Source organism: Telmatherina bonti (genome assembly GCF_933228915.1).
Source record: "Telmatherina bonti genome assembly, chromosome: 7".
NCBI classification, from domain to species: domain Eukaryota; kingdom Metazoa; phylum Chordata; class Actinopteri; order Atheriniformes; family Telmatherinidae; genus Telmatherina; species Telmatherina bonti.
The window spans coordinates 20,956,581-20,982,940 of NC_136625.1; the positions used below are offsets into that span (position 1 = coordinate 20,956,581).

General features: G+C 38.8%; 2 protein-coding genes across 2 annotated transcripts in view; one reads left to right on the forward strand and one right to left on the reverse strand.

Moving 5' to 3' along the window:
* Nucleotides 1–270: 270 nt before the first annotated feature.
* Nucleotides 271–5,210, forward strand: LOC306758466 (meprin A subunit beta-like; the record flags this gene model as incomplete). The annotated part of the gene is made up of 9 exons (XM_079243793.1): nt 271–404; nt 567–745; nt 1,538–1,756; nt 1,963–2,115; nt 2,742–2,957; nt 3,075–3,542; nt 3,640–3,819; nt 4,127–4,274; nt 5,003–5,210. Coding segments are annotated over 9 exons (1,905 nt in total), but the record flags the coding sequence as incomplete, so codon positions are not given.
* Nucleotides 5,211–5,656: 446 nt separating this feature from the next.
* phlpp1 (PH domain and leucine rich repeat protein phosphatase 1) overlaps nt 5,657–26,360 on the reverse strand; it is a gene marked incomplete at its 5' end in the record, with an annotated part of 48,332 nt that continues 27,628 nt past the window's right edge. Inside the window, 16 exons of the mRNA XM_079243467.1 lie at nt 5,657–8,031; nt 8,139–8,367; nt 8,612–8,806; nt 9,187–9,300; nt 9,878–10,008; nt 10,085–10,247; nt 10,864–11,064; nt 11,403–11,558; nt 12,197–12,292; nt 12,818–12,878; nt 13,211–13,413; nt 14,310–14,537; nt 15,838–15,984; nt 20,180–20,328; nt 21,859–21,984; nt 23,019–23,215. Coding sequence (XP_079099593.1) covers nt 6,718–8,031; nt 8,139–8,367; nt 8,612–8,806; nt 9,187–9,300; nt 9,878–10,008; nt 10,085–10,247; nt 10,864–11,064; nt 11,403–11,558; nt 12,197–12,292; nt 12,818–12,878; nt 13,211–13,413; nt 14,310–14,537; nt 15,838–15,984; nt 20,180–20,328; nt 21,859–21,984; nt 23,019–23,215 — 3,710 coding nt within the window. The 3' untranslated portion in view covers nt 5,657–6,717. The remainder of the gene's footprint in view (nt 8,032–8,138; nt 8,368–8,611; nt 8,807–9,186; nt 9,301–9,877; nt 10,009–10,084; nt 10,248–10,863; nt 11,065–11,402; nt 11,559–12,196; nt 12,293–12,817; nt 12,879–13,210; nt 13,414–14,309; nt 14,538–15,837; nt 15,985–20,179; nt 20,329–21,858; nt 21,985–23,018; nt 23,216–26,360) is intronic.

Here is a 26,360-nt window from a genome sequence, read left to right on the forward strand (position 1 = left end):
GTTTTAGAAAAACAATGAAGGCAGTATAAAAAAAAAAAAAACCCAACTGAATATTACAACATAAAGCTGCATTTTCACTGTATATTTAATATCTGGCCATAGATAGCTGATGCTACAAGAAAGCATGTGAGACATATTGGAACTGATGTAATCTTCAAACATCAATAATTCACCAGTGAATTATTTATTTTGAATTTACACTACATTACAGCCATTCTTAAAAGGGAATATTGAAGGCATACTTTTTTTCATCTTTAATGGACCTGATTTATCATCTTCTCTGTAGAGATCAATGCAAAAGGTGTGATTCTTAAGGCCTTCGAGCAGTACCGCCTCAAGACCTGTATCGACTTCAAGCCGTGGAGTGGGGAAGAAAACTACATATCTATTTTTAAAGGGAACGGGTAATGCAAGAACTTATTCCTTTATAGTTTGCAGTTGGTAAGACAAGCTCTACTTTCCCAAGGATTAAAGCATTTTAACACTCGGTTTTAGAATTTGACTTTGAGACAAATCATTGCAAATTCTATGTGATGTTAATAAAAGCCTTGTTATCCCTCCAACAGCTGTTTCTCATCTGTTGGCAATCGGCGAGTTGGGAAGCAGAGATTGTCAATAGGAACAAACTGTGATCGTATTGCCACCATTGAACATGAATTCCTTCATGCTCTGGGTTTCTGGCATGAGCAGTCCAGAGCAGACCGTGATGACTATGTCAAAATTATGTGGGACCGCATTTTAGAAGGTACTGCAACACTCCTTTTTTAATTTATTCATTTCATTCAATAAATCAAAACATATTTTAAAATTTGAACATATCTTCAAGTTAAATTTGAATGAAATAAGGAGTAGCAGATGTCAGTTCTTATATTATCTGTCCCCTTTTTGGCCAACCATCATGACGGTATAAAACAAACCAAAAATCTTTACAAAATGAAAATAAATCTTCAGAACTTAGTCAGGTACATGACATCCCACATACTAAACATATCATTTTCTTGTGTCTCCCAGTTTACCACTCATTTTAAGTATTTCTTACAACATTGAACATTTTGTAATTTTCACATTATTCATAATATCTGTTTAATACATTTTTTTTAAAAATTCTCCATATTAATTCAATTCCCATTTATATCATGGCTTCTCATTGCCTTTATTTACAGTGTAATTTCTTGTTTGACATGGTTGATTAAATGACTTTTATACACAATATCTAATTACTTTAAACAGAATAATAAAGGTTTGTTCTGAAGAACATTTAGGAGACTTCTTAGAGCAGTAATTTTTACTGCAGGATCAGCATGTGCAGGTTTTGTACTTCTGCGTGATCGCAAAATCTTCACTTGATAAACAAGTGACTGTATTATCTTTACATTTTGTTATCTTAACAGCACTGACCCATGCACTTAGAGAGCTTATCTTTAGAAGAGGGCTCATCACTACCTCTGTAAAACACCTTACACTCAGATGTGGGACAAAATATATTGGGATAAATGATCAAACTGCCCAGAAATGTCTATCCATATCTAATCTGCAGGTAAGGAGCACAACTTTAACACCTACAATGACACCACCTCCAGCGCTCTGGGAGTACCCTATGACTATGGCTCCATGATGCACTACAGCAAATATGCCTTCCGTAATGGGACCGAGCCCACCATTGTCACCAAGATCCCTGCTTTCAGTGATGTCATCGGCCAGCGCATGGAGTTTAGTGACAATGACCTGCTCAAGCTGCACCGCCTATATAACTGCAGTAAGAATCAACACCTAGTACCCCAGCTGTGTTATATTTGCTGTGATTGAAACCTTATGGAAAACGAAAACAAAACTACACTTAATTTTAATGAAGCATGTGGTCTTTGAGGTTGCCTATCTCATAAATTTTGCCATGTGCAAACCACTGTCAGTTTATTGCTGTTCAAAGTACTTTTACACCTGTGTTTGCGAAATGTCTTATAGCTCAGGGATCCACCTTTCTGGACTCATGTGACTTTGAATGGGAGAACATCTGTGGGATGATCCAGGGGCAGGCAGATGATGCAGACTGGGTCAGGGTTTCCAAAGCTGCTGGAGGGCCGGACACAGACTACTCCAATATGGGGAAATGTACTGGTGAGAAGGTTCTTCAGATTATGACACATGATGCTCATACATATCTTTTTTATCACATTAAGTTCACATATTTAGAACTCAGCCTTTAAACACAAGTCACACATTTACATGTACAAAGATCCCAAAGATTTTTGTCCTCTACATGGTGGTTTAAGGAAGGGCTGCATTTCACTTAAGCATATTTTACGGAAATGAACTGCTATAAAACTGCTTTTATTTATCATCTCTTAAATTCTGTTGTTGTGTAAATATGGGCTTGATGAGCTAAAATATTTCTAGAAATTTTCTCATAACCTTTGCTTAATGTACAAATTTTCAAAGTTAAAGAGCCGTGGTGACCTGTTCAGAGTGTACCGTGCCTCTCGCCTGGTGATTGCTGGGAAAGGTACCAGCTCTCCTGCAACCTTTAATTGGAAAAAGCAGTTAAAGAAAATTCAGAATGAATGAATGAATGAAGGAATGAATGAATGAAGAGCCCAAAATCCACATCAAAATTGGAGCATAACATCAGCTCTTTTGATTATTTCTATAACGTACTTCAAACTGTGAAGTCTTGCATTGTAACTTCCACTGTGCAATAATGTGTAGGTAATGATATTATTAATTCATGACTTTTGCATCTTTAGGCTCAGGATACTTCATGCATTTCAGCACTGGGGCAGCCAGCAATGGTGATTCAGCTGTGTTGGAGAGCAGGATCCTTTATCCCAAAAGAGGTTTCCAGTGCCTGCAGTTCTTCTACTACAACAGCGCTGGTTCAAGTGACACACTGAAGATCTATGTCAGAGAATATGACAAAGCCAACCCCAGTGGATCTATGCGCTTGATAAAGACTATAGATGGTGACAGTTACAGCTTTTGAGTTTTTTCTGCTGAAGTAAAGTGATACCATAATACAATCTGCTGCGTTATTGATTCAATGTTTTGTTTATTTGTTTGTTTTTAATGTTCTGTAACAGGACCCCCCCAGGAGTTGTGGCAACTGCACCATGTGAGTCTAGATGTCCAAACAAAATTTCGTGTTGTCTTTCAAGGGACCAAGGGGGGCTCTGGGCCATCAGTAGGAGGACTGTCCCTGGATGACATCAACCTTTCTGAGACAACTTGCCCTGAGTTCATATGGCGAGTGAAAAACTTCAGTCACATTATGGAAAACACTCAAATGAATACATCTATTTTTAGTCCACCGTTCACTTCTAAGGAGGGTTACACTTTCCAGATGCAGCTTTACCCCAATGGTATAGATAACTACTCTGGTGAGTTGTCTGTCTATGCTCATCTGGTGGCACAAGAAGGGGACACAGGGCAAGCATGGCCTTGCCCTTGGAAACAGATAACAATGATGCTTATGGACCAGCACCCACACATCCAAAAGCGTATGTCCAATCAGCGAAGTGTCACTACTGACCCCAACATGAAGGGAACAGGTGCAGGTTGTTTCCTAGTCAAAGATTTAAATATATCCATTTGAATTTATAAAAGGTTCATACAACATTTACTTAACCTTTAAACTTTCTTATACAGGCTCTGATGATTTTTTCTGGGATGATCCTCGAAAAATTGGCGTTGAGGTCACAGACACAAATGGATCCAAGTATTTCCGAGGGCCTGGCGCTGGCACAGCAGTGTATCTCACCCACTTGAGAGCCAAAAGCAGGGATTTCATCAAGGGAGGAGATGCTATCTTTCTTCTCACTATGGAGGGTAAAAGCACTGAAGTTTATAGTAGAAACTCAATAGTATTCCATATATAGACTTTATGATGTTGTGAAAAAAAACTTATTTGGTCAGTTTCCTTTTTAAACCACATCCACCCTGTCGTCTTCCTCATTACTTCTTCTAATTATACAGGCAGCATTAACAGAATTATCTATTGCAGTACATTTTTATATGCTTGATTTATACATCCACTTGTCAGAAGTATAGTAAAGTATCTGATCCAGTCAATTGAATCTTGGCTTCAAACAATTTGACCCTACAATTGACTTACTTTTTGCGCGTCCATCTTCAGATGTATCCAGTTTGACGGAGACGCAGCCTCTTCCTTCCACAACCTCACAACCTGCAACCACAGACACTGCCATTCCTGATGCATGCTTTAATGTGCAGTGTCAGAATGGTGGAGTCTGTGTTGTAGATGAAGGAAAAGCTGCTTGCAGGTGAGCACTGTCTGATTTATGTAATGTGGGGAAAGACAGCTCCCAGCCTCTTTATTGTGACATTTTCTAAAGGTTCCCAATAAAATTAAGAACTGATAGGTTAAGTTAATATGAAGTTTTGAAGACCCCAAAAGAGAATAGTTTTATGCATTATGAAACCAATAATCCAGTTTGTTTGCTATTAGGAAATTTGTTTATGTTATTTACAGTACCACATATTTCAAGCTGCCCACATCTGTATGTTATCTTGCATCCTCACTATATCTCAGTGCTTTCAAAGAAATAAATGAAGGAACATAGCATAAAGGAGCAGCCAAATAGCTCATATTATTGTGCCTTGACCAGTACATTTAGAACTAAAAATTGAACTGGTCATCATAGTTTGTTTAATAAAGGCAAACTTACATGTTTGGCAAAAAAAATTACAAATATTTAAGGTTTATGCAAAGTATTCCCAAGTAACCACACATAATGCGAGAGTTATTATAAAAAATGTCTGTCCTCTGCATTATATTTTTCAAAATAATAAATTCTTGTTATTCATGTATTATTGTTCAGTGTTTGAGCAGCCACCATACCAAAATGAAGTCTCATTTTGGTTTACAAGTCCAACAGTTTTCCTCTTTATTGTCTCTGTAATATTTTACTGCAATCATCCAAAACATAAATGAATGTTGTGGATTCTTTTTTGTCTGATTTTTTGTTGTCTTACTTCCTGTGCCCTCCAGGTGTGTGGTGGGTAATGACTGGTGGCACTATGGGAACAACTGCCAGTACAAGGGCTCCCTCAAGGATAAAACCACTCTTGCACTTGCATCCTCTCTGTCAGTACTGGGAGCAATGTTGGTGGTTACAGTAGTTAGTGTTTTCTGTGTGAAGAAGAAATATAAAAAACGTGTCGATAACACCATCATCATAGGAAACATAAATACTTAATGCATTCATACTCTAAACACAACTAAAGGTAAACACAACTGTGTTTACAAGGTAAACACATACAGTAAACACAACTGAAAGGCAGACTTGATCGCACAGAATTGCATCCAGACAGGATCCAACATTATCCTGAATTACCACCTGCTGGTCATTTGATGTAACAACAAGGGAAAGTTGAAAAGACTCTGCTTTGTAAAATTGTATCTTTTACGAATTGTTTTCTGCATATTAATCTAAAATTAAAAAAAAAATACTATGAAAAACAAGTCTCAGGCAATATAATTTATATTCACAAATTTAAAATTTATTATACCAAAGACAAGAACATTTGTGTTTTTCTCTTTTCAATGTGGATATAATTGTATTACTGAACTTGACACAGTCATGCCGGTGATAACAGTTGTAGGAGGGAGGTGGGAATATCATCTGAGTGTCCGTGTGTGTCTTTGTGTGCATGTAATGTATGCATGTTTAAATGTGTGCATGCACAGATCTATTAGTGTTCAATAGATATAGTGACTACAGGACATCACAAAAAAGTGGAGCAAACCATAGCAACTTAGTGTAATTATATTGTACGGAATGTTGGTTTCTGTCCTGTAATTGCACATTTACATTTGTGTGTGTGTGTGTATGCTGTATTTGTGGGTTTACACTGTAAGATAAAAGGGGGTGACACCTCCATAACAAAATGAAACATCCTCCCCACCACTAAAACCTTCACCGACATACAGGTATGCAGCTCCTTTAAAAGCATCAGTATACAACTTTCTCTTATTTACAGTCATTGGAAAAAAAATCACCATTTCTCTCAGAGAAGATTAGTAAAAGTGACTGAGTCACCATAAAGAGTATGCAACTCCTAGGAGTTAGTATTGCAAATTTCTACAAAAAATTTCTAAGTCATTTTACAGGCTGAGAGCCATGATTTACTGAAGAAATACAGTATTTTAAGTGCCCTATCTACAACAGTTAGGTGTGGTATTAACGATGTACCATTAAACATAGTTCACGGGTAATAAAAAGATTATGTGTCTCCATTTTCAAAAAGTTCTGTCAGCAACTTCACTGCTTTCACATTAGAAGATATGGTAAGTTCTTACAAAACAAATAAACCATGGAACGGTTCTCCATATTAACAAGTGTTGTGGTAAGCTAATGCTATTGCAAATAGACTAGTGTTGATTACATCAGCTGGTTGTCTACTGTAAAAATATTGTTACACAGTCTGTGAGAAGGGCACAACCATGGACACTTGAGTCAGTGCCCACCAGCTATTCAAGTGGGCTGACTATCATTAAAGGGCTTGTTTGCTTGTTCAACTCTATGACAGATTGCAGTGCATGATTCTCCAATGATTAGGCTGTGGAGAGGATGGGAGCCTGTCTAGAAAAAGCTGGAAGAAACCTTCTCATGTACATTTTACAGTTCCTTGAGAAAACCCTTTTGTTTGTGTACATGTAGGCTGCTGGAAAGGAGACGGGGCTATAGCTGATGGAACTGTTGTTCAGAGGGGGGTGTCATAGTAGTCTGTGGATTGCTCTGTCCCTGGTGGCCTCTGCTGTTTCTGCTGATGCTGCTTCATGATTTCCTTTACCTCCTCTTCCAGCTCAGGGGGGATGATGAACTGGTCATCTGGGTCAGGCTGAGCTGGAGCTGTGAAGTAACCACCTGACTTCTTAGAAGGAGCATCAGTAGCCACCTCAATAAGGTTGTGACTCTTTTCCTGCTGTGCCACTGACCCATTAACCCTCCTCTTGCCTGTCAACTTTCCTACGTCACCACCTCCAACACCTTGCCATGAATCATCCCTGTCAAGCCCACTATCGGCCTCCCCCTGATTTACATCTACCCCTTCTTCAAGAGGTTCTGGGGTGCATGGTGGTGGAGGTGGAGGGGGAAGAGTAAGCAGGGCACATTCCTGGGTTGAAGATAAAGGTACTGATGTTTGGGGTGATGAGGACAGGGACAGCTCTGCTTTGAGACAGTGGACATCTGCCTCCACTTCTACACGGCTCCCATTAGAGAATACACCGGCAATGGGCTCTTCGTCTTCGCTGTCCAGTCCATTGTCCGACAAGGCGCTAGAGAATGTGGCGCTAGACAGCTGCCTCTGAAAGGAGCCGGCTAAGCAGGCAGGGTGGAGGGCACAGCAACTGCGGGAAGATGACAGCTCTGAACCAGGGAGTAGATACTGGCAAGGCTGGTTAGGTGTATGGGCCTGCTGGTGCTGTAGGGACATCAAGTGAGCCTGATGTTGCAGGTGAATATGAGTGTGGTGGGGTTGCTCCTGCAGAACAACTAGGGAGCTCTGTGGAGGCTCATCAGATGAGGCTGTTGAGCCCACCTCACTGCTCATCTCACTGGTGCTGATCTCACTGCTGATTTCACTGCAGGAGGAAGGGGGTACAGGGAGGGAACCATCTGATGGGCGCTCTTTCATGGCAGAGGACGACGAAGGATAAGTTCCCAAGCCGGGGCTCGGAGGAGGCTGTGGAGGCTCTGAACAACAGCAAGAGCAGCAGTCTTCACTCACGCTGAGCTGGACCACAACAGCACTAAGGCTGTCGGTACAGCCATAGCCTTGCGCCAGTGTGCACAGCTTTTTAGCCGCAGCCAGGCCATCAGGGACATTCCGAACAGCCTCTACAGCCTCGGTGGGAGACACGGTGTCCCATAGGCCACGGCTACCCAGAATGAAGAACTCATCCTGAGGGGTGAGAGTTACTGTCTGCACATAGGGACAAGGGATGACAGAGGGATACAGGAATGAGTAGCCCATAATCCGTGTAGAATCAGTCACCCCGTTTACCTTGTTGTCCTACAGAAGAGGTACACAAATCAATAAGTCAATCGATCATATAGTGCACATCTGCAATAACAATAACATAGTTCAAATTGTCCTTCATTTTTTCCAAGGATCTTTACCTCTGTGATAATAGCTTTGTGTTGCCTGATCCTGCGGTATTCATCTTCAAGTCCCACATTGTGAAGCAGTGACAGGGACAAGGGCTTTCCATCACGGCACAGGATGGCCTGGCACTTTCCCACATTAGCAGCTGTGAGAGTGAAGCAACCGCTGGGGTCGGTTGGATCGTGGCGAATGTGACACAGAGCTGCAGAGCCACCAAGTTTTTGTCCTGCAGTTCCAAGTTTCCTTTGTGAAAGAAAAGCAAGAAGATACAGCATAAAAAATTTAGATAATCAAATTTTATATTTATTTATGGAACTGAAATTTGCCACAAATAAGGATGTAACAATAACTAAATTACTAGATGGATTTTTGCTTTTCATGTGGTATATTTTCTGAAAATTGTATTTAAATACATAAGCCCATGGAAAGTTAGTTCATAACAAATGGAGGCAAACAGCAGAAAAGTGCCTTGGAACCTGTTATGTACCTTTGCATCACGAGGAAGGTGTTAATCATATAGTCTTCTTCGCTCTTTGTTTTGTGCAGTTCTTCAGCTAGTACATCATTCATTGTGCACTGAAGAAGATAGGGCACTTCCACATTTCTGTCTCCATCAAACACACCGTAAAGAGCTTCACGACTCCCACAGAAACTGTTCACTGAAAGGGCTGCAACACAGAGCCTGAAAAGAAAGAGACAGGCTCTCTGTAATGAAACTATAAAGCCTTGAAAGACCTGTTGACTTTTTTAATTTACAGTGTTGACAAAGGTAACAATGTTGTCTGATTGATTTTGCTGTACAGCAGAAGCTCTGATTTTATAGCAGGTTTGCTATGACTGCCTTTGAGAATCATTTAAATGAGTGAAAATGTGAGCATAACATGTGCAAGTGCTTATATCTTTTTTCTTATTCATGTTTTCCATTAGCAGTGTTTCAATATTTCCTTCATGAATGTCATGAGGTTTTAACAATGCAGATTCCCTGGAAGTTTAGCTTGGTGAGGCTTCAGTGGACAAGCTTGAGGGTGGTTGTTCTTTCATTGTTGACCGAATTGAACTTACTTGTTTTTAACACCTGAGAATTCTGTGTAACCATGGCTCCACACAGCAGGCCCACCAGATGCCTCATTCGATGAAAAGGTTGGAGGTGGATCAATACGGAAGCAGCGAATATTGCTGGAAGGCGAGACAACGTAAAACAAATCAAAATTGCTGTACTGTGTTGAAGAACAGAAATACATAACTGAATATTTTAACATGGCAATAAAATGACTGGGGTTTTTTTTTAACATTTTTGTACAAAGGTCAGTGAGAATTCTAATTGTAATTCTAATTATTTTTGTAGTTCAGCAAGTTATATCACATTTATATCACTCCTTTGCAGGTGTCAACATAGCATTGTGTAATATACTGGTTCAGACCAGCTGGCTTTTGATAGGTGAAACATTCCCTTTCTCTTGAAAATTGTTGTTTAGCAAATTTTTGTTATAAACATTTACTGTGTGGGACCATAATTTGAGTGGATTAAACAACAAGGACCCGCACATTACACAGTTTGAATGCACTTTGCAGAGGAACACCACTCTTCTGCTTACCAAAATTTCATGTTCATCTTTAATGTTTGGTACAACTAAAGGAGCATTTGTTTCCAAAACAACAGTGCTCTAATATCTTTTCCTGCAACTGCATGTGAACAGACAATTTTTTTTAATCAGGCAAAAAAAAAAAACACAGCAGAAAAACTATAACATACTTAAGCTGTTCAAGGGTCTTGTGGTCCAGGTTGAGACGAGGATTTCCAGTAAGGTCCAGCTCCTGAAGTTTTGGAGGCAAATTCTCTGGGAGAGTGATCTCACTCAGCTCGTTACAGCTCAGATCCACACACTAGCAAAAGAAGTCACATTTGTAGAAGCGCACAGTCTAAATGCTCCACAGAGATGTATTGCTGTTGCTGACTTACTTTCATCTCCATCAACTGCATGACCTCAGGAAAAACCTCAATGGCATTGGAGTGGGCGATGAGCGTGTGCATTCTCCGACAGTTCATAATAGTGGTGGGGATGGTCTTTAGCATGTTTCCACTCAAATCTACCTCCTCCAGCTCCTCCAGCTTGGCCATTTTACTGAAAGGACATAGAAAGCAATGGGTGAGGTGAAGTGTGGAACAATTATTTGGTTAGTTAAAGAACAAAAAATAATATAATGCAAGTAGACTGTAGATGCTGAATCAGCCATGTTGTAAGTATGTCAATAAATAACTCATCACAGTTTTTCTTTTTTTTAGTTTGTATACTCATATAATAGGTAAAAAAAAAAAATTGTTCAAGCCCAAAAATAATGGATGTATGTTTTATTATTAAATTGAAAATTGAATTATTTCTACAATGGTTTCAAGACAAGTCTATATAAGTTTCGACATAGACAATGACCTTGTATGTGACAAAAACAAGAAATTGAAAACAATTGAAGACAGTGGTCCCATGAGAAATCACTCAACTGTTTGGAAAAAATACATGGACAACAAAACTAACAAACATCCACCACTTGCACCATTCTAAATGTGCAAACCAGGTACTTCTTTTTCATTGTATAACTTAAAACTGCATAGCTCTGAAGTGTTGGACAGATGAGACCCTGTGAATATTTACATTTCTTAACATTTTGTAAATTCATATATAAGTAAATATGAAAGAAAAACAAGAAGAATATTATTAATTGTGATTATTGTGAGTTCTTTACCTGGCTGGGAAGGTCTGGAGGTGGTTGTAGGCCATGTGCAAAACTCGTAGGTGTGTGTGGCCTGTAAGCATTGGGACACACTTGTCTGTGAGCCAGTTATTCGTCAGATAGAGTTCCTGCAGGATGCTGTGGCTTTCCTCTGATAGACTGGATGGTGGCAGATGCTCCAGCTTATTTGCTGATGCATTTACAGACCGTAAGCTGAAAGTAGAAGCACACACTTAGTTTGATCCTTTTTTTGACATAAACATAAAAATTTGAGATTTGTCACTTCGATTACAAATACATACATAAATTCACACGTTTATAAGCCACCATTAACATCTCTTCCCCGTTGTTTTTTTATTCTCCTGTCATCTTCGCCCTTGGTTATGTTGCCCTTGACTAAAAGGGCTATTCATAACTTCTGCTTCCATCTTTACATACCTGCAGGTTCCTTACTCATCATCCTCTAGTCTGGTGCAATGTACATTATAGTAAAAAAAAAAAAAAAAAAAGAAAGAATTGCTTCCATGGTTCCAGCAGATGATTAATGGTACCTGTCAGATTTGAGGAACAGGTTGCAGGGTAGCTCCACTAGTTGATTGTGCTGAACATCTAAAACCTCCAGCAGAGGGCGCTCCACTCTTTCAGGCAGTTTCTGTAACTGGTTATGTCCTGCACCAAGTTTTCTCAGACTGTTGCTGCACAGCAACCTGCAGCACAAATAATATACAGAAAGATGGGTCAGCATCAGAACATAGAAAATATACAACCTAAACAACTAAGAAACTAGACAGATAGACTTATAGATAGATAGATAGATAGATAGATAGATAGATAGATAGATAGATAGATAGATAGATAGATAGATAGATAGATAGATAGATAGATAGATAGATAGATAGATAGATATTCCCATGAATACGTGGAGATGAGGACAGTGCAGTAAGGAGATGGAAATGCAGATGAAGAATATCAGAGTTGCAGGGTCTCTAGAGGAGCATGTTGCTGAAATTCATCATCCTGACATTTATTGGGCAAAAAAACATAAATCTCCAGACAATGAGGACACCGGTGGTATAGAGGGAGAGAGGAGAAAAGGGAAGAAGCCATGGGAACAAGGTTAACAGTGTCGATGTGAGACATGGAGATGAGGAAAAGGTGCATCTGAACTGACCTTCTAAAATGCTATATAAAGAGGAAAAGAATGGACAAAGACTGTGGAGGTTACAGCCATGTGTATGATTTATGAGGCCCTATAGGGGCTAGTTGACTGGCTTGACTAAGGGCAGAGAGAATAATGCAGCATTGTTCTACATTTACAGGCACATTTGCTGTGAGAGAGGCTCACCTAGCTGGGAGCTCAGTGATGAGGTTGTGGCTCACATCCAGAACTTCAAGTTTCTTTGCTTCACACAGCCAGTCTGGCAAGGATTCCATACAATTCCTGTAGGAGGGTGCAGTTATGTGCAGTTAGTAACATACTGTATCTGCATTAGTATATAATGAATAGAAAGAGTCCATATTCATCTTCACTTCTGGGTGAAAACAGGCTTTTTTTTCATATATTATGTAATATTCCAGATTCATAGAACTAATGTTTTACAAAAGGAAAAGAGAGAATTGGACTCTGTTCACACAAATTCAGCCGACAAATATCAAGAGCAGGGCCTATTCAAGGCCAGTGTTTAAAACCAAAAATAAGCCTAAGCTAAAAAGCCCACTTTTTGAAGGTTGTAGCAAAGATAAAGGAAAACATATTCAAACAATTACAGTTTTCCAACTTCATATTTCACCACTGATCCATAGACTCTTCTATGGACTTTATCCTCATGTAATATTATATTTAAAAAAATCACATATACCAAAAAATTGATGTTCTTGTATGCCAGTTAGTATGTACAGTGAGCAAGCAACACCTCTATGGTGTTTGTAATTTGTCTCACACAAGTACACTATGAGATAATCTCACCTTGAGATATCCATGTAACTAAGATTGGAGGGCACAGGATTGACATCCAGCTGTCGTAGCTCTGTAGAGAGAAATCCAAACACATTAACCTACAGCAAGGACAGACTAATATGAAAGCAGGTAAATGGAAAATGGAGGGGAACATTTAGGGGGGGCGTATGGTGATGACAAGTTAGAGAGGAATGATGGAAAGAGACAATTAGATGGCTGCACTGATGAGACAAATGGAAGCATATGAAAAGATCCGCATGAGTGTGACATCTGAGGACACATCAACTGTAGAAAAAGAAGTATTCCTTAAACATATTTGGGTTTTGTAATAAGTAAGGTGGTGGTATGATTTTTTCTTACAATAACATGCAGGGGCCATGAAATCCTATATGCCCAACCCACCGTTGTTAGAAGCATAGATGCCTTTGAGCAAGCAACCCTTGACTCTGAGACTGGTGATGTGGTTTCTCTCACAATGAAGCACCTCCAGCCTGGGAAATACCGAGGCATCCAGGTTTGTCAGTCTGTTATCCCTCACATCCAGCTGAGTCACGTGCCTCAGCAGGTCGGGCTCATCTGGCACCATGACGGAGATCTTATTCAACCTGACAAAGGAGGCAGGGAGGAGGCAAAGGTTCATCTCCAATTGGATCAGGCTGTGGCCTTTCTTATAAGGCACAGAACATGCCTTGGGTGATTGCTGATATATTGTATAGTCATATTTATTTACACCTCAGATGTTCAATATGCAGCACTGATGGGTACAGCAAGAACATAGTTTTTTGGCGGAATTGAATTTGTTCTACTATTATTGATTATTTCTTAAATAACCTACAACTGAAATCTTAAATTCTAAAATCATAATTCTTGTCAAATTACATAAATGAATATCTGCTAAAAAAAAAAAACTGTTTAAGTTACTCTAATACAAATTCTCTAATCAGCAAAACCTTTTGTAATAGTTGTATATCATCAAGCAACTTAAATTCACCAGAACCAGAAAATGACATAAAACACTGCAAAGCAACACATCTAAAAGATGTTAAAAGATGCTAAAAGATTCAGAAAAAAGATAAAGACACCAGCTGATCTTTGTCCTCACAGCTAAGAACAAAAAATTACTATTTAGAATTAATTTCCAATCCCAGTACAAGTAAGGTAAGAAGTAGTGAAATATTAACCATAAAATAGTGCAAGTCACTCTAGCTTTCTACTTTTCCAGACAATGACAGGACACCTGAAGGAGCCACTGTTAGCAAATGATTTGATGATGTCGTGCAGTTTGACTGTCTGGTTGTGTGATGACTTCCTCCAATCGCTTTTCTTTCTAGAATTACCAACCTAAAAACCTAAAGTCCCTGTGTACACTCCTTGGGGCAAGCATGACTACGGTAGATACTGAAAGTCATTCATGTTGCAGATAAAGCTGTCAGATTAATGTTTAAAATCAGACTCGTCACATTTGTCAAAATCAGTTCATGACAATCTGCCTCCACCTTACCTGAGATCGATATGCTTGACATGAAGCAGTCTGAAATTCTGCAGGGTGAGTCTTTCTAGATGGTTGCCAGCCATGCACAGCTTCTCCATGGAGGCCAGCCGCTCAAGCACCTGGGGCACGTGGTCAAACTGGTTGAAGGAAACGCCTAAGTAACTCAGCCTCTGCAGAGAGCCCAACTCAGAGGGCAGATCACTTAAGCTGTTTCCATCTAACAGGAACGTCTGTAAACTGATAGAAACACAATCGTCTTAATTAAAAAAAACCCAAACATTTCTTTATTCTCACAGTGGTCTTCCATTCTCATGTGGTCTCAGCAAGGACTGCAACAGTTCCTTAATCTGTAATCAGCAATTGTAATGTCCAGCAGATGGCAGTAGAAGCATAAATACCCTGCTGGCCACTTCAGGAATTTACAGGCATACCAGATCATTCCTGCAGATTATCTTCTCATCTTGCCAGTTTAAACCCGTCATACCAGTATGTTTGGTTTTGAATTAGATACATGTTTGAAGGAGATGCACCATCCAAAATTTCTACACTGACCTAGTTACTAAATGACTCCTGCAACAACTGATGTCACAATGGAGTAAAACAGGACAAAATAACAGATGAAGTTATGGGCGGGTAAGGGTTTTCTTTGACTTAAGAAAGAAGAAGCCATAAATATGTTTCAGGTACTTAAACTGAGAAAGAAGCTGGGCTTTTTCACATTCAAAAAGGCTGATACTGGAGCTCAACCAAAACCTTGAACATTCTGAGCTTTCCCATGAGGAAAAAGAGAAGAAAAAAAAAGGTATTCAACCAACAAAATCAGCTGCACTGCATCCTTTGCAGTGTGTTGACCTCGAACTGTACATTTGATGTAATATTATGTTTCTTATTATTAACAGTGCTTCTGCTGTCTAGGTCAGGGAACAGTTATTGACAATATTTTTAATCTTCTACCACCGCTCTGTGAATTCATGGTCAGACAAAGGCTAAATGGAAAAACTAAATAAAATCATCGCGACCTATTTTTTCCTAGAGTGGTACTCGCTTATCTTTAAGAAGCTTAAAATAACTGGCCAATAGAAAGATCCAAGAAAATTTTTTTATTTGCCGGTCTACAAAAAGGAGAAATATTTGACCAGAAATTTAGGCTTTAAGACAATACTAAGTATTGCAAACAATGCTGAGATTGGTTACTATGTTGCTGTTGACTCATATGCTGTAACGGGCAAAGTATATCGTTATTAAAATATAACTACAATATGTGGCCATATAAGTCTTTGACGCCGAAACAGACAAAAACATTGTTGGTTTTTGAGAAGGCTCACTGGCAGCCTTGCCCTAAGTCTGCATCTGATTTAGGGCATCATCTGCAAACACCCATGTCAGCAGTAAAGTTTTATGACAGTTAGGGAAATGCCTGCATTTCAAGCAGCAAAAAGAAGAGAGAGGAAGTTAAACACCAAAACAAATGACTTTCTACACAAAGATATATTTCCAAATATTTTTGTGTTATCAGCAAGTTCCTTTTGTTGCTTACTTGGCCATGGCGCCCACAGAGCTAGGGACAGAGGCCAGGTAGTTACAGCTGAGGTTAACCTCTGTCAGGGTGGGGATGTCACAGATAGCCAGCGGAAACTGACCAAGGTGGTTGTTGGACAAGTTGAGGCTTCGCAGACGAGAAAACCTGGAGAAGAGAAGAGAGGAGAAAAGAATAGAAGAGAAGAGAAGAGAAGAGAAGAGAAGAGAAGAGAAGAGAAGAGAAGAGAAGAGAAGAGAAAAGAAAAGAAGAGAAGGTGATTGAAGAGCACGGTTGTATCTTGTGTCTTGTAAACATAAATATTGCAGAAGAGCATAACATATTCATGAATATATTCATGCACTAAAGCAAAGTGTAGCTTGCATATATTTATTTAAGTAAAAAGCAAAGTTAGATCCAACACACCCACAAACAAAGCTGTCTTGGTAAGGCTAAACCTTTGCATTTGATTGTTGAGCAAACAAAAGCAGCATGGGTGTTTGTGTTGTTCATTTAAACACCAGAAACCAGTGGCATTTCCAGTGCCTTTCCATGGTACACAGTGACCTTCACAAGAGTTGGACTCCATGGGAAGAATAACCCAAAACTAAGTTTAATGGGGAAAATAGAACACAGACACACACATTCTGCTATCAACTACCACAGAGGGAGCAGTGTGCCATATTACTGCTGCACACTACAACAGCTGCTTATGCTGGCGCTGCTTTTTTCACACTATGTACACTCATGGATTATACACACATTCACACAGTAGATCATGATGATGGAGATAAAGGCAACTGAGATGTCAAGGCTATTGATTAGGATGGCTGAGTAATTCCAGCCGAGTGTGACTCCTTACTGCAGCAGGTAGAGAGTATGTGGGAAAATGTCACACCACCATTAAATCAACCTTTCCAAACAACTGAGTGAGGCTCATACCACCTCCTCAGACTCTTGTTGCATCTCTCTCATGCTTTGTCATTCTGACTTATGTTATTCTCTTTGTTCTCTATTCTTCCTTCTTTATGCATTTAAAGTGGTGCCACTCACTTTTTGTATGGTCAGCGTGATCATCAGCTGTGAGCAACATGTTAAGTTCGTAGATGTGACCTATAAAATTTACAGCACCAATGGAAAGTTGGCTTTACATTTTTTTTCAGACTTATCATTTTGCCTCTCAAAACAGAATATTTCACAGTGACAAAGCAAAAAAAAAAAGGAATATAAAAATTCTTCTTATTGCTATTTTAATTAAAAATGGAACACAGGAATTTCTCATTTACTTTAGCATGCATGTAATTATGCATCTATACTGGCCAAAAAACACAGCAGTCTTCATTATTCTAAACTAAAATAAGTTAGCAAACACCAACAGACTTGTGTAGGCAGTTATAAACGACAAGTCAGCGATCACTGTAAATGAGATTCAGAGCTTCTTTGTTGAAATGAAAAAGCCTCACAGAAGAAATATTACAGTAATTCCGAATTCAGGTCTTTTAAAGGAAAGGTGTGGCAAACATGTTGGGTTGTTCTCTGGTTTTGTTTTAACAACGAACTACATAAAGTGTCTAAATACCCGTGCATTTATAATTATATCACAATTGTGTTTTTCACTAATTTTTGCTCATTGTGTTTCTACAATTCCCTTCATTAACATAATGTCCAACTGCCTTTGTTTTCTATAACAGCAAATTATCATTCCTTTTCTGCCAAATATGCAAAGGACTAAATGATGTAGTTGACAACTAAGATGCTGATATTTTCGGGAGAAGCTGTTACAAACCTAAACAGACCAAAAGGAAGTCAGTATTGACATTATAATAACTAAGTAAGCTAACAAATGAAAAGAAAAAATAAAAGGCTAAAAAATTATGCAGCCTCTTCAGCTAATTTCAAATCCTTCAAGAACTTGCTTTTTAGCTTCCTGTTTTTAGGGTGAGGCCAAGAACGCCATAGTCATCAACTTTATTTGGAGCAGTTGAGAGAAGCTGCTATCTTCTGGCTAAAGCTCTGATAAGCCCATAGTACATGCTGCCAAGTAAACAGCTCACGGACAAAGTCAGAAACTAGCTGTTCAACACACCGGATCATCTAGCAGCTAAAAAGTCAAATATAATCCAGAGAAACTGTTGAAAGGCAAGTAAGGGACAAAGTCAGAGCAAATATTCATCAGATGAACTGAGCTTTAACTCCAAACTAATGCTGTCACTGCAAACAAAATGTAAAAAATACAGTAATATATTATATTGTCTTGATGATACAGTGACACAGAATAGTAACAAAATCATCCACATGTAAAATTGGAGAAATGTTAAATAATAATTAGAGAACTTCACCCATTCCCTTCTGTAAGAGGTGACCTCTGTTTCAGAGAGACATGAATGATGGATAGACAGCCCCATGCCAGAGGAAGGAGTTAGTATTCCAGACAAATGATTATGCATATCTGATTGGCGAATCACCCACCAGTTAGTATTTGGCAAGAGAGAAGAGGATGAGAAGGGGTGAGGCATACTGCAGATTCATATGTTCCAATCCCCTTAGATGAATATAATGCACCATGACCCCATGTTAGATGATAAAGAAAACCAGTGTTTGCACTCTAAAAACAAATTTTCACACAGTAGTTAACATCAAAACCCATACACCGCATTCACAGAGACTGCACACAAAATAGTATTGTTTTCTATGGTTATTTTTTTGACAAAAGCATCTCACGGGAAAGCGAGTACTTAAGAAACTGCTGCATGTTTCTGTCAAAACCCTTCTATTTTCAGCTGAACAACTCATCTCTTTCTCATTACTGACCTCATTTTCTGTCATGCTGGGTCAAATGCGGATGAGCCTACTTAGGTTTGGCGAGGCTAAATAGATGCTATCTCCCTTGACCAGCAGGGGAGCTGTATAACGCTCACTCAGATTTAAAAAAGTAGTTTTTTTCCATTCGCATCGTATTCTTTTTACCACCAGCCATTATCCCAGGGATTTAAACATAAAAATGTGTTAAAATAGGATGACAGTAGCAGAAAATCACAACATCCTGACCTCATTCATCAGGACATCACAAAAGCATGCAAGATAAGACATGCACAGCCACACAAACAGAGTTCTGACATGCAGCCATCTTAAAATCAAGGGGGAAAAAAAAAAGAAAAAAAAATTGCAAAATGACATACTGTATCAAGACTTTGAAAGCATTGACCCCAAATCAGTAGCCTGCAGCCACAGTTTCAGTTGCATACATGCAAGAAACTCTTCCTCTCACACTAACTCTCTTCAGCACACATAGTTAACACATTTAGGTGTCAGATTCACATAATTCGTTCATGTAAATGGGACAATTCCTCCATCACTAACCTTCATAAAACAGATGCTCCGATTACCATGCAAGTTTATCATTGTATACATGAGTACACAAACACACACATGACTACACATGCAGTATCTTGCCTGTGGTCTTTTAATCTGGGACCATGATAAGCATGCAGCAGATGGTACCCACAGAGAAAAAGAGTAAGGGAGGCCAGGCACATTAAAAGCTTCCCTGCAGACGCATCTATCCCTCTGGGCTGGCCTGGTACAGCCCTGGCTAGTTTCTTTGGTTGGTGTGTGCCAATGGCTTTAGTCCTAGACTGCTCAGGTTGACTGCTTACAAATTGCCAATGAAAACTAAATCTGTCCAAAACAACCTTCCATGACCTGCTGTTTCTAGAAATGCCTCACTGTGATTGTCTATTGTATCCGCCAAAGACGATATTGTATGATTGATCATTGTTTTTTGTATTTTAACCAAGGGACTATTGCAGGGAAAGAAAGGAAAACAAAGAAACAAGAAAAAAAAAAAGGCATTGCCTCTAGCACTACATCTGCATCAAACTGGACTCACAGCAGTCTGACTAGGACTCATCTATGATGTAGCCCACTGTTTTATTTATTGCTTGTGTTGTTGTCACTCTCAGATGTAAGTTACTTTGGAGAAAAGCATTAGCTAATTGACTGTATGATATGATATGATATGATATGATATGATATGATATGATATGATATGATATGATATGATATGATATGATATGATATGATATGATATGATATGATATGATATGATACGATGTAAGAGCTGCTTGGTGGCTGGTCAGGTGTCAAAACCACAATTCAATTTCAATTGAATGCACTACAAAGACAAGATATTCAGTGTTTTTATATTAATCCAATTTGCGCAGGATGCCTGAAATGCTTACCACTGTGTTTCACCTCCTTTTATTTTAACAACACTCAATGATCAATCAACGACCCTTCATTTTTGATAAATCCCTCCTTTGAGGTCAGATGTGTTTCCTATTGTTTAGTGAGGGCATTGTACCTCTGTAGCTGTTGAAGGCGCTGGTCTGCAGGCAGGAAGTTGTGTTTAAGGTTGAGGTGGGTGAGGTCGTGGCTATAGAAGAGATTGGAAGGAAGATTTTCCAGACTGCAGCAGGACAAATCTACCGAGTTGATTCTCTGGGACACCATCTACATGGAAGTGGAGGTGAGAAGAGTGAGAGTGGAAAAAGAAAACACAGGTACATAGAGTTAAATAGGATTACCTCGACCACACAAGACTTTACTCGCTTTATGGTGTGTTTGTGGTTTGACTCATTGGGGTCAAATGTCACTGAGTGTCAATCTTCTTAGGATTAGAAAGTCGGAAGAAGTCGAAGAAAAGCCCAACAGGTTAATGACCTAACATTATGCTTTTTTTTTTTTTTGCAAACAACAGCATACTGGATATGTCTGTCTCATCTTAACGGAGAAATCCTGTCTGTGAACTCAAGCCTTTTTATAGATAAGTTAGCTTGAAGCTCAGCAGTCACCACTGGTGCACGTGCTGCCTCTATCCAGGCTTCTATTCTGAGTGGCCCTCTGGGTGCCAGTGACATGTATGTCCCTGTTAATATTTAGAAAGGAGGTTTTCTGGCTGTGGCCTACTTGAGTTCAAATGGGAGACAGAAGAAGAAGGAGAGGCGAGTGGTGTTTATGTGCGTGAATGCATCAACAGACACTTGGGTTAATAATTTTAAATTGGACAAGGGCAATGCACAATTGCAAGAATAAGTTTGTCATCTGTAGAGTAGTACAAGGACTTAATAACAATGAACATACACAATATCATAAAACTCATAACACAAGAAGATATCCATTTCAATCCTGCCTTGAAACCTTTTCAAAAGAATGACTTCTTTTATTTTTCACTTTTCAACAACCAGTTCAGTTGTGATGTTGCATCTCTCAACCTCCACTGACTGTCCTGTAAAATTGAATGATAAAGTTATTTCTATATATGAATGTAAGCCTTCTTGTAACCGAGACTGTAAAATAGCCCGCACCGTTATACCGCCCAACTGGTAAGCTGTTTTGTTAGTTTTTCAGGTGACTTTGCTGAGAGCATTCCTATTCAAGTTAGTGTTTTGCCAGTTCTCCTAGGTTATTTTTGCCTTTTTCTAAGAAAAAGCTGAGGAGAAAAGTCATATTTTTTTAATGTGAAATTGTTATTTGGTACATTAACTAAACTAGAGAAAAAAACTTACTCATTTACTTTTCTTTTTGTGTTTTTACTATTTATGACTATGTGATAAATCAAAATTACTGTGGAGTAGTCCTCTACTTCCTAGTATCCATTAGGTGGCAGAAGACAAGTATCATGTTGTGTACAACCTAGTTTTTACCATACAGTGCAAAAGGTCTCACAAACTGTATGTATCACGTATGATACATTTCGTTTTACAGGGTTAAATCTAAATTAATTTGAAATGTGTAAACTATCTCTTTCATGTCGAACAAATGTTTAGGAAAATATGTAACAGTTCACAAATATTTTCACAACAATATGTACCGTTTTTGGCTATATGGCAGGGAGACAGCAATGGTTGTATTGTTGTTAGGCATCTACTACAATAGAATGGGACTGAAATAAGTTGTCTTCCTGTGTAGCACCAAGGAAGCACATGCTTTTGTTCTACTTTTCTCTCCCTAAAGTAAATCTCTAACGCACACACACACTACCTTGGCAGCATGTCTGTGCCACCGTAGGTGCTCTGTGAAGCTGTCAAAGCTGACGTAGTAGGTTTGACTTTGAGGCCCTGCTGAGCTGAAGGCCAAACAATGACTGTGTTTCTTCACCTCCTCCACCTGCAGCCACAAAGACACAAGAGTGACATATGAGTTTGAAATACTGACATCCCTGACCCCACGCAGAATATAAATGGCAATTTTATGCCTATAGAAACAGAACATAGCTGTAAACAAAGCAGAAAGGAAAAGCTGGCACATTAAAGTCTTCAGAGATTAGTTCTCATTTCAAAACGGTTTTGAGGAAACAAAATAAGACATTAAATACCTGCAAGACTGATAGTTTTAGTCAAGTAGTATGCTTAAACAACATGCAAAGCATACATAAGTATACGATAAACACGTTGTGAAAAAAGTAATTTTAGACACTCAGCCACTCTTAAACATATATTCTCTGTGAATGAATAGCTGGCTGGTTTGAATAGAACACTAGCATGCAACACACAAACTCTCCCCATTCAAACACATGCAGTCACATGTTGTGCGCGAAATGTTTAGAAACTGGGTGTGGTGGGGTATGAAGTGTCCTTTATATCAGGAATACAAGTAGATAATGCACTACACAAATGAGCTTATTTTGCAGACACACACACACACACACACACACACACACACACACACACACACACACACACACACACACACCAATAAACAGATCAAGGTAAAAAAAAAAAAAAAAAGCAAAAGTTACATCAGGGCAGCTTGAGTTTAAAGCACTTAATAACAAAAAACATTTAACTGTGTCAAAGTGTGTCAAGATAATAAATTGACAAAACATATTTGCTGAATGTTGAAAATACTTATTAAGACCTGGTCTATTGCCATTTTATTTTGACCTAAACTTTAACTTAGCTAAAGTAAACAACAGCGGCAGCATAAAAATGTCATATGAAAGGAGAGTTGTTTAATGGGATGTGTCATCACCACACTAGGAGACATTTCCAAAGGGTAAAAAGACTCTGATGATATGACATTTGGTTTTATGATCTCAAGCATAAATGATGTAACATGCTCATTAAAGGTAAGGATGACAAGGTAAAGAAAGAAACTGTGTAACCCTGCAATACTTCTGTTACTGTGTGACTTTAACATACTTTTCCTCCAATGAGCGGCAGGATGTGCATCTTTCCTGTCTGGCTCTCCTTAACTGAGGAGACGATGAGGCATGTGCCGCACAGGATAACCTGCCGTCTGGTCCACCGGTTGACTGGTAGCTGGAGCTTTCCTTTCCGAACATTGAAGGTCCCCGACAGCTGTACCCTTTCTGAGCTCTCAACACTTTGGGGCTTACCTGTAAATAAGGAAGAAAATTTGTGTTGTTAGAACTAAAAAACCTTATATCCATTTACATATATCTTTATATGAATACAGAAAACAGGGATATCAAAAAATTTGTTGAACAGGAAGTCTTTTAGTGTTGTGATTCTCTTGTGGTGTAAGCAGTATTAACCAATCATATTTAAGCCTACTAGTTTAAATGTATCAGCATTCAAACAATGACTAGCACACAATAACAAAAACCTTTTTTGCCGTTAGTCATTTGCATATCTGCTCTTTATATTAAATGTCCAGTCTGATACCCCAGAGGGAAAGTCATTTGACTATAGATGATAGGTTCCCAGACTACTGTTCGAACGCTTCAACAGAATTTGAGAAGGGATCATGTATTGTTTATTTTAAATTACCATCATAGTAGAGCTTTAGTGCAGCTAAGCCAGATATGAAGTGTCACTAAGAAAATATATAAAACCAAAGCCAAACAAGGTGCTACACAGCAGGGCTTTAACCACCACACAATCATAATTCAGTACAATTGCCAGCCCTAGATGTCCTACTTTTGCAGATTGAATTGAATTGTTCAGGTTTTTATTCATAATGGGGCAAACAAAATTAATAAACCTAATCAAATTCCAGGTGCACCCCTTCTAATTGATGATCATACAATTTCTGAGCTTGTTTCATTCAGGTTTGCTGATTTGTGTGTCTTTCCTCTCTGCCTGGTCCTCTCACTTCACTGCCACCCTGCCAAATCTAACATTCAGGTTGCTTATCAGGCGTTTTGTCAGGCAGGCTGCGTTATCATTCTGTCTAAACATCCACCTGCTTTCTGTCTACCTCCACCTCCGCAAAAAGCTCTCTGGGCTGGCACAAACTGTTCTCCTCGGCAATATATATTTTTTCTCTACTTGTCGGTCTGCCTGGCTTTAGATTTTGCTTTTCTAATTATAGATTTGTATTTTGCGCTTGGAATATGTTTAACCTAATAGTTTCATTTGAACAAGAGATTCATGTTGTGGTTTATTACGTTTTTGTCTCCAAGTGACAGTGTCTTGTGTCCTGTAGTTTGCTGTGTTGCACTGTCTCCCTCACATATATTTCACTTCACTCTAACCAGAGCGAAGCATGTGGATGAGAGGTGGGGGGTTGGTAAAGAAAGAGTCAGTAGGGTAAGCAAGTGTGAACTTGCTCCCGCTCTCATAGCTTTAAATAATTCAGGTCTTTCACATGCTGACTGTAAGGCTAATTTAGCATGGTAGTGTATTGCGCAGTGCCTTAATCCAACACTCTATCACGCAGTTTTTTTCTGTCCAGAAGTAGTTCTATATGAACTAATATGTGCTGAAACCTATTCATTTATTTATCAGCCAATTTATTATGCTGAATCAGCATTAGGAGTGTAAAAAAAATTGCATCCGAATTAGAACTCAAGACTAAGTTGATTTTAAATGTATTATTTTTCAAAGCCTGAAGTCTAAATGTTTAAGACAAGTATTGAATTACAAAGCATTTCATTTGCATATGATGTGTTCGTTTAAATCAATTCACAGGATTATGAATCTAAGCATATTAAAACAGAGCAAAATATGTGATGGATGCTTACAAAAAAAAACTAGACCTGACTATAAAAACATTGCTTCGTTTATGCTTCATATCTATGCTCTTTCAGTTCCCCCTGTTGAATAATGTATAGACTACATCTCTCTTCTGTAGGCTACTACAGAGGTATGTTTTCTTAAGCAGGCGCAGACTGTATGACTTAGCTAGGAAAGGAACTTGGTCACTGCAGTGTTCAGTGACATCTTTTTCTATTTTACCTTCATTCAAGCACCCTGAAGAGACATGGTAAGGGCTCTTTCAATGTTGCTGGTTCTGTGGTTCACACTAATGTGTCTTTACAACACAATCAATAGACTGGCTTGGAAAGGATTTTTGACAAAAGTCTGAGTATGTAACATTAAACCAAACCGGTCAGAGTAGATGTCAACTAAAAGGTCTGGCTGTGTTGGAAGCTTTCAACATTGAATGAGGAAATACAGATGAGCACATGTGAAGCACTGAATAATGTGCATATGCGGCTAACTCTCTGATTGGCTGATGTTCGTAAAGTTACATATGCTAGCCACATGTTATATCCTCCCAAAAGCATGCATTACATAACACTGCAGTTTAACATTGTAATTCATCTGATATGAAAAGGAAAATGTCAGAGGTTACTCTTAGATCAGATAACAATGAAATGAAAGAAACATTAATTTGTGAATGGATGTAACTCAAGTGGTGGATTGTTCTGGGAATGCCGATGTAAATATAGCCCTGTAATATATTCTGCTCAAAATGCTATAATGCCATTATGTATTTTATATGGCCGTGTACTATAATGTGTTAGCTAAGGAGGATAAAAGTGCACCCTTCTGTCATCATTTGTTTCTGTGTTCTGGCAGTCTAACTAAATTTCACTGCAGCAAGAAACCAGCAATCATAATCTAGAAGTAAATATGAACGAGCTGTCAGGTTGTGAAAGAAATCTGAAATGCCACATAGTTCTTATGTTGCACATACAAGTTTCTACATGAAATAATGCTAAAATCTGATATAGCTGGGTTCTATCTGATGTAGTGTTGACGTCATGTCATGCAGACGTGACAACAAATTATGTGCTGTGTACAGTTATTGCAACTGCTGTAATCGGTTGAAGGATAAACATTTTTTTTTTTTTTTTATGTGTCACACGAGAGTTACATACATAAATACAGAAAAAAGAAAACAAAATTGCATCAACAATCCCTGGTTAAAAACCGGAGCAGAAATGGACAATGTCATAGTTTGCAACGTCTACTTTCTAAGTGGTACAGAAGGTAAAGTTCATTCAATTCAGACATGCGCTGTGACTTAAAGCTGGGGTAGGTAATCTTGCTCAGACATTTTTTTTTTTTTACTCTGTTTAAGTAGTTCTTCGTCCTGATCGCAGTCTATACATTTTGTAATCGTGAACAATAAGAAATACAGTTAGACCCCTCAGTTTTCTGTAAATCTGTAAAACACTCTGACTAATCCAAATGTTCGGGACTAATTTAAGTTGTTCATTTCTTATATTTAGTAAGCCTCTTCTCCTGGCTCCCCTCCTCCCCCTCCAGCAGTGCATACCTTACAGCCAC